At 40.5% G+C, this 13,873-nt stretch overlaps 1 protein-coding gene across 13 annotated transcripts in view; it reads left to right on the top strand.

The window, feature by feature from the left end:
• The window catches only part of LOC137375927 (rho GTPase-activating protein 26-like), a 225,176-nt gene extending 213,810 nt beyond the window's left edge, over positions 1 to 11,366 (top strand). For 12 of the 13 annotated variants that reach the window (XM_068043640.1, XM_068043635.1, XM_068043642.1 and 9 more), the window contains 2 exons: positions 7,558 to 7,649; positions 9,530 to 11,366. In XM_068043640.1, coding sequence (XP_067899741.1) covers positions 7,558 to 7,649; positions 9,530 to 9,618 — 181 coding nt within the window. In that variant the 3' untranslated portion in view covers positions 9,619 to 11,366. Of the gene's footprint in view, positions 1 to 7,557; positions 7,650 to 9,296; positions 9,326 to 9,529 lie in introns of all 13 variants that reach the window. The other variant, XM_068043639.1, reaches the window with a different exon arrangement.
• Positions 11,367 to 13,873: the final 2,507 nt, after the last annotated feature.

The raw sequence follows: 13,873 nt of genomic DNA on the forward strand, positions 1-13,873 counted from the left end.
ATATAATCAGTTTTATATCATTTGCACTCTTGATATCCTCTGCAATACCACATGAATGTATATGAGGGACAAAGGGTTCAACTATACAAATATTTTTCTAAGCATAGTTATATATTCAGATTGATCGTGGGCTATTGGTCTCAATGGCAGTTGACAGACATCTTTGCCTTACTAAGGAAAACGAACTTTATAATTTTTGCTCAAAAGTCATTGACAAGTCATCGTGAAGGCTGTATGATCTTTTCTGCTTAACACTTGTGTTTTTATAGACCTGTCATCTTTTTCCATAGTTTCCAGAATTATTTAAAAAATCAGAACTGAGAGCGAGCAGTGAGTGATTCTGGCAACATAATATTGAGTTACGTACATACGAATTAGGAGCAGGAGTAGGCCACTTAGCACCTCGAGCCTGCTCCGCCATTCAATAAGATCATAGCTGATCTGATTGTAACCTCGACTCCACATTCCCGCCTACCCCTGACAACCTTTCACACCCTTGCTTATCAAGAATCTATCTACCTCTGCTTTAAAAATATTTAAAGACTCTGCTTCTAATACCTTTTGAGGAAGAGAGTTCCAAAGATTCACAACCCTCTGAGAGGAAAAAGTTCTCTTCATCTCTGTCTTAAATGGACAACCCCTTATTTTTAAATAGTGACCCCTAGTTCTAGATTCTCCCACAAGGGGAAACATCCTTTCCACATCCACCCTGTCAAGAGTCCTCAGAATCTTATATGTTTCAATCAAGTCGGGGAGGCGGTGGCGTAGCGGTATTATCACTGGACTAGTAACTCAGAGACCCAGGGTATTGATCTGGAGACATGGGTTCGAATCCCACCACAGCAGAAGGTGGAATTTGAATTCAATTAATAAATCTGGAATTAAAAGCTAGTCTAATGATGGCCATGAAACCATTGTCGATTGTTGTAAAAACCCATCTGGTTCACTAATGTCCTTTAGGGAAGGAAATCTGCTGTCCTTACCTGGTCAGGCCTACATGTGACTCCAGACCCACAGCAATGTGGTTAACTCTTACATGCCCTCTGAAATGGCCTAGCAAGCCACTCAGTTGTACCTAACTGCTACGAAGTCAATAAAAAGGAATGAAATCGGACGGACCACCTGGCATCGACCTAGGCACCGGAAACGACAACGGCAAGCCCAGCCCTGTCAACCCTGCAAAGTCCTCCTTACTAACATCTGGAGGCTTGTGCCAAAGTTGGGAGAACTGTCCCACAGACTAGTCAAGCAACAGCCTGACATAGTCATACTCACAAAATCATACCTTACAGACAATGTCCCAGACACTGCCTTCTGAAAATCCAAGTATACCATGTCCACTGATTTCCCTTTATCAATTCTGTTAGTAACATCCTCAAAAAATCCAACAGATTTGTCAAACATGATTTCCTATTCATAAATCCATGTTGACTATGTCCAATCAGATCATTACTATCCAAGTGTCCACTTATCACATCCTTCAGAATAGATTCTAGCATTTTCCCAATGACTGATGGAAGGCTAACAGGTCTGTAATTCCCTGTTTTCTCTCTCCCTCCCTTCTTAAATAATGGGGTGACATTTGCTACCTTCCAATCTGCAGGAACCGCTCCAGAATCTGTAGAATTTTGGAAGATGATCACCAATGCATCCACTATCTCCATAAATACCTCTTTCAACACACTGGGATGTATAAAATCAGGTCCTGGGAACTTATCAACCTTCAGCCCCATTAATTTCTCCAATACAACCTTCTTACTAATACTAATTTCCTTCAATTCCTCATTCCCCCTAATCCCTTAGATTCTTGAATCTTCCTCAGTGAAGACAGACACAAAGTAATCATTTAGCTTCTCTCCCATTTTTCTATTCTCCATTATAAATTCTCCTGACTCTGCCTGTATTGGACCCACATTTGTCTGAGCCAGACATTTCCTTTTTAAGTACCTATAGAAGCTTTTACAGTCCATTTTATATTTTTTGCTAGCTTACATTCAAAAATGTTCCATTTTACCCTGGCTAGATCCCCTCTCATCCTATTGATATCCTCATTAACCATTTTTAATATCCTATGCACTGAGCAGTTTGGCTTTTAATTGTATGTATACCGTATGCCATAAGAATATTTTTTGTAAAGGAAAGTTTTCCTTTGAATTTGTTTGTTGTCTTGTTGAGGTATAATTACTCATGAAAACGTATCTTGATCCTTCTTCCCTGTAGCAAAATCTAGTGACCAAATTAGTTGTAGTCTGTTTCTATTCTTCATTACTTTCCTGAGAATTTTGAATTAATCATTTGGCCTGTAATGTGTTACCTGTTGGGCAGAATATTTAATGGTTATGTTATATTCTGATTACTGCGCCTGACTAGGTTGTTGCCTGTCTTAACCGTCTTAACCACTTTGAGTGTTTGTGATTGCTCGTTCATGTTTCAGTTGTAAATTCATGATGTAGGAATTTCTTTATTTCCAATTTGTCAGTGAAGTTGTTCATGACATACAATAAAACAAGATATGTGTTTCAGAAAATGTGAAAAGTGGATAAAAGAGGCTCTTTACATCTCATTTAAAAAAAAATCTCTAACAGTCCTCAATACACCTATAGTAGGACAAGGACTCAAATTGCTAGAAGGTAATTTTATGACCAATGCCAAGAAACTGTTCTTCTACACAAAGAATAATCAAAACTTGGAATAGATTTTCAGGTAGGTTAATTAAGACAAGAACCACTCAATTGTTTAAGAAATAGCTGGACAGTAGCATAGAGCAACTGTGGATTCTAATGGATGAGGCAGGTTAGGCAGAATGGTCTTAGTCATCTATCTTAAGAGTTGGGTCACCTGAACAGTCAGTAATAGTTTTAATATTGATATTGTGTGAATTCCACTGCAATTTTTCATTTGTTTACCAATATTCTTTAGGATATACCCATCATCCAGTCAGGGAAAAATGCAATGACATTCTAAAAGTTCTGTAAACAGACAGAAACAAACAGTACACCACAGGAACAGGCCATTCGGCCCTCCAAGCCTGCGCCGATCTTGATGCCTGCCGAAACTAACATATCCAGTGTATTCCATGACCCTGCTATTTAAAAACTTCAAACTGATGATGACCAGTTGCATCAATTCAGGTTTCCATGAAATAAATTATAGCTATTTGGGGGACCCCAGTGATTGCTGTTCATTGTGCAGTAATGAAGTTCCCAACACTCTGCAGTTAAACAGGCTATACTGACTTGTTCTAGGTCCAACTATCTTCAGCTGATTCATTATTGACCTTCCCTCCCTCAAGGTCAGAACTGGGGCTGTTTGCTGATAGTTGCACAGTGCTCAATTCCATTCATAGTTCTTCAGATAAAGAAGCAATCCATGGTTGCATGCTGCACAATGTGGACAGCATCCTAGCTTGGGCTAAGTGGCAAGTAAATTCTTCACCAAAGAACCAAATCACCTTACCATGACTATTGCCAAGTCTTTTCACCACCACCACCACTACCATAACTCCCTTCCCCAAATCTATTTCCTGAGGGTCACCTTTAACCAGAGCCTGAACTGATCAGCCACATAACTGTGATTACTTGGTCTGAGACTGGATATTTTGCAGTGAGTGGTTCACATGCCTAAATGGGTACAGCTGCAACAATACTAGGGAAGCTTCATGCTATGCAGAATAAAGCAGTCTACGTGATTGGCATCTTATCCACGTACCTAAGCATGCACTATGGGCTATGCTACTTGGAGGATACACTGCAGCAATTCGCCATGATTTCTTTGACTACACCTCCCAAACCCATGACCTCTGCCACCTCGAAGGATAAGGGCAGCAGGTGCATTGAAATATCACCACTTCCAAGTTCCCCTTCAAGTCACACACCATCTTGACTTGGACATATCGTGAACAGTAGCAGGTGTAATGTTACTGGACTATTAATTCAGAGGCCTGGACTAATGCTTCAGAGACATGAATTCACACCAGGGCAGCTGTGGAAATTTAGATTTAATTAATTATTTGAATAAGTCTGGAATAAAAGGCTAGCCTCAGTAATTCTGACCATGAAACTACTGGATTGTCAGGAAACCCATCTGGGAAGGAAATCTGCCATCCTTACCCAGTCTGGCCTACATGTGACTTCAGACCCACGGCAATGTGGTTGACTCTTAACTGCCTGCTGAAATTGCCTAACAAACCATTTAATTGTATCAAACCGCTACGGAAAGTAAAATAAGAATAAAACCGGACAGACCACCTGCATCAACCTAGGCACTGGATATGACAAAAGCACAGCCCAGTCGACCTTAAAAAGTCCTCCTCACTAACAGCTGGGGATTTGTGCCAAAATTGGGAGAGCTGTCCCACACACTAGTCAAGAAGCAGCCTGACAGTCACACTCAGAATCATACCTTACAGCCAAAGTCCCAGAATCCACCTTCACCATTCCTGGGTATGTCCTGTCCCACCAACAGGACAGACCAACCAGAGGTGGTGGCACAGTGGTATACAGTTGGTTGGGATTGGCCCTGGGAGTCCTCAACATTGACTCTGGACCCCATTAAGTCTCATGGCATCAAGTCAAACATGGGTAAGGGAACCTCCTGGTGCTTACCACCTAATGCCCTTCCTCAACTGATGAATCAGTACTTCCCCACATTGAACATCACTTGGAAGAGGCACTGAGGGTATCAAGGGCACGGCATGCATTTTGGGTGGGGGACTTAAGTGTCCATCACCCAGCTGGCTTAATACTAACAACTACTGACTGAGCTGGCTGAATCCTAAAGGGCATAGCTGCCAGATTGAGTTTACGGCAGGTAGCGAGAGAACCAACATGAGGGGGAAAACCTATTTTAACCTTGTCCTCACCAGTCTACGTGTCACAGATATATTGTCCACGACAGTATTGGTAGGAGTGATCACCACATGTTCCTTGTGTTCTTGGCACTGAGGACACCCTCCATCATGTTGTCTGGCACTACCACTGTGCTAAATGGGATAGATTCAGATCAGCTGAGCAGTTCAAAAGCTGGGCATCAATGAGGTACTGTGGGTATCAGCAGCAGCAGAATTGTATTCCTCCACAATCTGTAGCCTCCTGGCCTGGCATATTACTCACTCTACCATTGCCCTCAAGCCAAGGGACCAACCCTGACTCAATGAGGAGTGTTGGAGAGCAGTCCAGGAGCAGCACCAGGCATACCTAAAAACAAGATGCCAACCTGGTGAAGCTACAACACAGGATTACAAACATGTTAAACAGCAAAAGCAGCATGCTATAGCCAGAGCTAAGATACCCCATAATCAGTGGATTATATCAAACCTCTGCAGTCCTGCCACATCTAGTGAATGGTGGTGTACATTTAACAGGAAGGAGACTCCATGAACATCCCTATCCTGAATGATGGCGGACCCCAGCATGTTAGTGAAAAAGGCACAGCTGAAGCATTTGTTACTAGCTTCAGCCAGAAGTACAGAGTCGATGAACCATCTCTGCCTCTTCCTGAGGGCCCCAGCATCACGTATGTCAGTATTTAGCCAATTTGATTCACTCCACATGATGTTAAGAAATGGCTGAGCACACTAGATACAGCAAAGGTTATGAGCCCCGATAATATCCCGGCTGTCATGCTGAAGACTTATGCTCCATAACTAGCTGCACCCCTAGCCAAGCTGTTCCAGTACAGCTACAACACTGGCATCTACCCAACAATGTGGAAAATTGCTCAGGTATGTCCTCTCCACAAAAAGCAAGACAAATCCAATCCAATCTAATTACCGCCTCATCAGTCTACACTTGGTCATCAGCAAAGTGATGGAACATGTTGTCGACAGTGCAATCAAGTGCTCAGCAATAGCCTGCTCACCAATACTCAATTTGGGTTCTGCCCAGATCACTTGGCTCCAGACCTCATTGCAGCCTCGGTCCAAACAGGGACAAAAGAACTGAATTCCAGAGGTGAGGTGAGATGAGAGTGGCTGCCCTTGACATCAAGTCAGCATTTGACTGTGTGGCATCAAGAAGCCCTAGTAAAATTGATGTCAATGAGAATCAGGAGGAAAACTGTTCACTGGCTGGAATCATACCTAGCACAAAGGCAAGGCTGAAGCGTTTGTAACCATTTTCAGCCAGAAGCACAGAGTCAATGAGTCGATAAAGGTTGTGGTTGTAGGAGACCAATCATCTCAGCCCCAGGACCTCATTAAAGGCATTGCTCAGGCCAGTGTTCTAGCCTAACCATCTTCAATAGCTTCAAAGACCTTCCTTCCATCGTAAGGTCAGAAGTGAGGATGTTTGCTGATTGCACAGTATTCAGTCCTGTACTTACTCCTCCAGATATTGAAGCAGTCTGTGCCCACATACAGCAAGACATGGACTACATTCAGGTTTGGGGTGACAAGTGGCAAGTGCCAGGCAATGACCATCCCCAGCAAGAGAGAGTCTAACCATCTCCCCTTCACATTCAGTGGCATCGCTGAATCCCCCACCATCAACATCCTGGGGGTTACCATTGACCAGAAACTGGAGTAGCCACACAAATACTGTGGCTACAAGACCAAGTCAGAGACTAGGAATTCTGCGAATAACTCACCTCCTGACTCCCCAAAGCCACCATCTACAAGGCATACATCAGGAGTGTGATGGAATACTCTCCACTTGCCTAGATGAGTGCAGCTCCAACAACACTCAAATTCGATACCATCCAGGACAAAGCAGCCACTTACAAACATATGAATTAGGAGCAGGAGTAGGCCACTTGGCCCTTCGAGTCTGCTCTGCAATTCAATAAGATCATGGCTGATCTAATTGTAACCTTGACTCCACATTCCCAGCTACGCCCAATAACCTTTCACCTCCTTGCTTATCAAGAATCTATCTACCTCTGCCTTAAAAACATTTAAAAACTCTGCTTCCACTGCCTTTAGAGGAAGAGAGTTCCAAAGACAAAGATTTCATTGGTACTCCATCTAGAATCAAACATTCATTCCCTACACCACATCTGCAAGATGTACTGCAGCAACTTGCCAAAGCTCCTGCCAAACTTGCAACCTTTACTACCTAGAAGGACAAGGGCAACAGGTGCATAGGAACACAACCATCTGCAAGTTCCCCTCCATGCCACACACCCTCTTCCACTGTCGCTGGGTCAAAATCCTGGAACTCCCTAACAGCACTGCAGCATTTCAAAAAGGTGGCTTACCACCACCATTTCAAGGGCAGTTAGAGATGAGCAATAAATGATGCCCTTGCCAACGATGCCTGCATTCCCATGAACGATTTAAAAAAAAGATATTTTGCGTTTTCTTCATTATCATTAGGACTCCCTACATAACAGCATTGAGGGAGCTGCTTCACCACTGCAATGGTTCAAGAAGGCTGCTCACAATCACTTTCTAGGGGCAATTGTGATGTCCAATAAATGTTGGCCTTGCCAATGCTGCCTAATGCCTGAGAATAAAGAAAAAAAAGTATAATGAGCTGTTCTGGCCTGCTGAATTTCCTGGCCACCATTAGAAAGACATTTTTAAAAAGTTAATCCTGTTACTATCACTTATTTTTACAGTATCCAATGTCGCAAAGCTCAAGCCTTGTATGCATGTAAAGCAGAACATGACTCAGAATTATCCTTCAGTGCTGGAACCATGTTTGAGAATGGTAAGTGTGAAGAAAATCCCTATTGAATTGGAATTGGAGGTGGAGGTTGTGGTTGTGCAATCAAATTCTATACGAGCTCAACTTATTTAACTGCAATTAGATTTTAACTTTAAAAGAATACATACCTGTACTTCAGCAGAACAGTACATTGGGGGAAAGTTTTCACTTGACGCGGCATAATCTGGGCACCTCCCCTCGATAAAATTGGTCACAACCCCCCGGTCAAAATTGCTAGATTCCACTGATTGTGCTAGTTTGGGAAGGCTCCAACTTGCACTCATTTTGGCATCAAGAAATATTTAATTTACTAAGAAACTGCTGTGCACCAGTGAAACTGTTAAATGGTTCAGTATAATTTTTTAGTTATTTTAAAGCATGTTATTCACAGCTGGAGTTGATATTAATAAAACGATACCAGGTTACCGCTCTTAAACATCAAAAAATACTTTTTAATGGAAAGAAAAGAGAGATTACATTCTATTGCACCACCTAATTGTGCTGGTTCATGCAAGATTTTACTGTGATTCTGCAAATCTTTAGTGGAAACGCGAAGTCTAACCCAACTCTAGCATTTGCATGCAACTTCCCGATTGCACACAAAGCGGAAAAGGGTGTTTTGAATAGTATAATAGTTATGTCTTTTTAAAACAGTGCATTCTCTGACTTAACCATGAAACAACATAGGAAATTTGCTAGAATATTTTATAGAACTAATTACATAGTCATGGATCTCCTGTCTCTTACTTCAGACATCTGGCACTTGTGACATCATACATGTATCTAAAGTAGATTCATGTGTCACATGGGGGTATTGGGTGGGATGAAACAGACGAAAGTATAAAGATACAAAAGTAACATTTGAAATGTACATAGAAATCCTACAGGAAAATCACACTTAAGGTCTCACATTTGTCACACATAGATATTTCAGTTGCACTTTAAGTGAATATATAAAGAAAGAAAGCCAATCATTTCCAATCTAGAGAGTAAGTTTCTCAGCAACAGAAAATAGCTTCTAATTGCCCTCAAATGTTGAACTTAGTCTCTATTAATGGACAGGCCTGGTTACATGGTATTGGTCTTTAGCATCAAAAAAATTGATTGCGGTATAATGTTGCTGTACTTGCAAAACAACATACCTCCTAACTTACCATGAGAATTACTACAGGATATACACTATCATTAGCCAATCTCCTGTAGATTGGTTCATTTTGAGTCAGAAGATAATGCTGTTTTATAACTGGTGTCACCACCAAAATGAGATAGAAAGTATGACACAGGAAGTAAGAAAGGACTTTTAACATATTACATGTATATATTATAACCTCTATAATCTTTCTAAATGGTGTATTTAGCCCTTTCAAAGTGTAAGACTCCTTCAGTATTTTGCCTGACCTGACCTGATTCCAGGGATCCATCTAGACATTCCAATTACAGGCCTCTTGTAATGCACTTCTTCATCAGATATTCTGTAACAGTGATCGAACTTTAATGCTACTTCCAGATTTTCCCCTCTCTCATGGAGAGATGCCTGATCTCTGCTTATCAGCAACTCAGACTGGAAATATACTATTGTTAAAGTATTAGCAGGGAATATCAAAGATTATCTAATAATATGGATAAATTAGCAAATTATTCTGCTTACAGCCTGAATACAATGGAAGATACTGCCTAAGGTCAGTGAAGCATATATACTTGTGTCCAAGTGAGGAGACTTGATACTAATGCAATGCTTGAAACAAATGTGAAATGTGTTCCGTTGATCCTTCTTGATATGCTTCCCCTTGGTGAAGACAAAATTCACTAAAAAAAGATTCATTTTGTTGTGGTGCTGATCTAAAAGAGTACTTCTACTCAGGATTAACTTGTGTATTTTTTAGTTCATTCATCCAGGGAACCTGGTTGGCTTGAAGGAACACTGGATGGGAAAACTGGACTAATCCCAGAAAACTATGTTGAGTTTTTATAGCCAAATGTGCGCAACATTATCGCTGAGCTCTACATGGTATCCATGGCAATTTGGAGAAGACCTAACAAGATTTTAGTTTTTGATGTTTTGCTTCTATTGCAGAGATGCAATGAGGACAGATCTGTGAACTGGAGATAGATGATTAATTTCAGCTCTAGCTTTTACAGTGTTGCAGTGTTGATTTGATTCACTGTTAATTTATCGAACCAGAGCCTGTAATTATTTCTTAAGGATTTTGTTTTTAATTCAAGCATTCTTTAGTTTCACAAATTAGGGTTTACTTTATCTGTGCTGTATCCTAGAGTGTATATAATGTAGATATTCATTCTGCATAACTGTTGCAAATGTTATCTGTATGATGTAGGCAGTGTGCTGATATGAAACTTTTCCATTGTGAAGTGCATCATCCTTCAGTTTGCCATTTATTTTCAAGGTGCTTCTAGGATTGTCAAGAAGCTAAGCTAGTCTCTTAAGCATTTCTTCCAACTGAAGTGTTGCAATCATCTGCTTAGATTATAGAATTGTGATACGGCATTGCAGAAGTACAAGGGGCTTAGCAATGGTGAGATCAGATGGCCAAATTTTATACTAGGATAAAGCTCACACCACTGACCATATAATTATTTTTAAATCTTAATCATTGATATGGGAAGCATTATTTTTTATTTTTTCAAAATATGTATTACTTTGATATTTACATGAGATATTTGTTTACATAAAAGTGAATGTCCTCCATGATATAAAATAGGAATTGAATTTTAAAGAAGAATGTGTTACTAGTTTAAATAGAAATTGGTTTATAACATTTTAAAAGTGACAATCAGCCAGAAAATGGAATACATTTATAGCCATCCTTGCACCAGCTTGTAGTGCCATGCTGAACAAAATGCCTCAGGCAGCAGCAAAGTATGATTTCAGTCGTGTTACTCCACTTGCTTCTGCAGCTAATGCAGTTGTTACACTTGTTCTGATTTCTTAAGAAAAAAACTGTACAGACCTGATCTGGTTCAATACAAATGCAAGCATTTTAACAAATCATCATTGAAGCCTGGAATTTCAAACATAACAATAACTTGCATTTATATAGCAGCTTTAACATCCCAATGCGCAATCAGAACTTGTACCAAAGGGTTTTCCATGAACAGAATATAGCCATGAAAAGGCTGAACCTACTGCATTGGCTTGACATTACTCAGCATGAGTAAGGAACAGTGAACTATGTGTATCTGTTTGGGACAAGCTTCTTGATAATTTATTCATCTTAAATATTTAACTTTTTAACCGGACATTGAGCTATGGGCTGCTAGTAAGGAGCAGGATAAGAAGATTAAGGGAAACAAAAACCTGGGAAAACAAAAGGAAGCTTTCATGATCTATATCATTCAACCTGTCACATACATAGCTTTGAAACAAACAAGACGTGTTTCCAATGTAGAGTGAGGTTTGGCTTTTTAAAAAAATGTTAGTCCAGGGTGGATAATATGCTTTGGCGGTAGCTATGCTTTTTAAGCTTTTTCAAGTCCTTGTTTCTAATTTAAAATACATGGTAATCCTGCTTAAGCCATTCGCTTGTGATACCCAGAGTTATTTTGTGTGATCTTTGCAGCAGTGGTTAATGTGCCTTCCATGTAGTTCACTGTAACAAAATTACAGCTGGATAGCTCATCTCTTTTTCTTAAACGTTTTGTATTAGAAGCTGCATCACTTTGCATTGACTGTACTTATCTTCAGATGGCAATAAAATTACTTGGTATATGAAATATCAGTGTATGATTTATACAGTGAAAAGATTGCATTTGTCTAATCAGGTCAGTAGCACAGATTTACAGTCTGCTGTTAGAGTCATAGAGTCATTTACAGCAAAGAAGGAGACCATTTGGTCCATCGAGTCCATGTCAGCTCCGCAGAGCAATCCAGTCAGTCCCACTCCCCCGCTCGATCCGTGTAGCCATATAAGTTTATTTCCTTTAGGTGGCCATCCAATTTCCTTTTGAAATTATTGATTTGTCTCTGCTTTCACCACCCTTGTGGGCAGCGAGTTCCAGGTCATTACCACTCGCTGCTTAAAAAAGTTCTTCCTCATATTCCTCCTGCATCTGTTGCTCAAAACCTTCAATCTGTGTCCTGTAGTCAGTGTACCATCAGTTAATGGGAACAGTTTTTCCTTGTGTAACTTGCCTGTCATAATTTTGTACACCTCTATCAAATCTCCCCTCAATCTCCTTTGCTTTAGGAAGAATTCAAAGTTGCTCAATTCAAGTTCTTGATCAATTCAATTTTTAGTGCAAAAAAATTTGGGTTAGCAGGAGAAAACTGTTTTTGTACCTTTTGTACAGTATAGATCTACATGTGCAGTTATGGAATGGATGGGTTCTGACACGTAAGAGTCCAAGACAGCTGGTCCAGTATAACTTGTAACAAATAGATTACCTGGCGGCATTCTGATCTGCACCCTAGAGCAGAAACACAAAATATGCTTGAAATTCAGAACAGTGTGATAATAAATCTGCAGATGGCATCACTGGGAGTTGCTATCTTCACTCTTAGGTGGTACTTATATGGGAAATGATGGGACAGATACCAGATAATGCCTATTTGGACATTGTAAGACTAAATCTTTGAACTTTAATGACTATTACATTTTTAACTGAACTGTCCACAAAATATACCCTTTTTAACATGGAAAAATACCCTAAGATGTTTCATGGAGGCATAATCAGACATAAATGGGTGGTGACCAACCTAAAGAAGGGATGACCAAACCCCTGTCAGACATAGATTTTAGACGTGGAGAGGGAGATAAACAAGGTGGAGCGCTTTTGGGAGGGGATTTTGGTGCGTGAAGGCTTGGTAACTGATGTGGGATAAAATGAGGGATGTACAGAAAAGCGGACTGAAATTCCACCTGCCAGCGCCATTCTAATGAGGCCTGAGGCCCAATAGCTATGGAGCATCGGGCTTCACTATTCAAGAGCAGGGAAGTACCATCTGTGAATTTCTGGGCCATAACTGTATTAAAAGCAAGATGCCCCATTCTTCCAATTGCTTCTTTGATTCATTGTGTCATTCTACCATTAAACATGCAAATTTGTAAAATTTACATTGTTTAGGAAGTCAATATTTGTCTATACTTGCAGATTATTTTTTTCTGTTGGAGGGAAATCATGATTTTGGGGAGGATGGAATCAGAAGACCCATGCATTACTATATACACAAATGGGCCAAGTAATTCTTTTTTTTTAGAAAAATCTATTTCATTACCCTGTGCTGATCAAGAAAAAGAAATTCCGAAATATTCTCAATGGAGATGAACTGTTACAGTTTGGACATTCTCCCACTAATTTCAGTATACTCTTGAGAGAAAGGCATGTTCATAAGCCTTGTGTACCAGAGCATGGCCCTTTATGTGAGTGGAATAGAGTATCATGGAGCTAGCAACTACTGGTGAACGATGGTATGTTGCACTGGAGCCCAAATAGGATGCCCTTCAAGTGCCAGGCAACATTATACACTATATAAGTGCCAGTTAATATCTTACTTCAACAAGATAAGCCCAACCACATCCTGCTGCCCTTCAACAGCTTCAATACTGATAAGTACCCCAATTAAACACTATAGCTACAAGAGCAGGTTAGAGACTACAATGAGTAGCTTACCTCCTGACTTAAAGCTCCTCCACTTTCGGGAGTGTGATGGGAAACTCACCACTTACTTGATGGGTGCAGCTGCAACAACATTGAAGGAACTTTATCCCATCTAGAACAATACAAAAACTTGCATTTATATAGCACCTTTAACATGGAGAAACATCCCATGGTGCTTCATGGATTTGTAATCAGACAAAAATGGATGCAAAGCCAAAGATGAGGAATAACCAAACAAGTGGGTTTTAAGGAGAGCCTTAAAGTAGTAGAGTAAAGTGTAGAGGTTTAGAAGGCGAATTCAAGACTCTGGGTCCTGGAGGGTTGAAGACACAGCTGCTAATTCTGGGAGAATGGTGAGATTCACAAAGTCCAATGTCAGAATAACAGCAAGTTTAGTGGGTAGGATGGTTTAGAGCTGGAGGAGATCACAGTAATAGCGAAGGTGAGGATATGAGGGAACTTAAACACGAGGCTGAGAATTAAAATTTGAGCAATTGGGGGCCAGCAGCTAAAATGGGTCTACAAAGACAGGGATGATGGTTGACTGGGACTTGGTGCGGAATAGTATACAGGCAGTAGAGATGAGCTGAAGTTGACGGATGGTGGAGGAT

This window comes from Heterodontus francisci, chromosome 12, assembly GCF_036365525.1.
Source record: "Heterodontus francisci isolate sHetFra1 chromosome 12, sHetFra1.hap1, whole genome shotgun sequence".
Lineage (NCBI taxonomy): Eukaryota > Metazoa > Chordata > Chondrichthyes > Heterodontiformes > Heterodontidae > Heterodontus > Heterodontus francisci.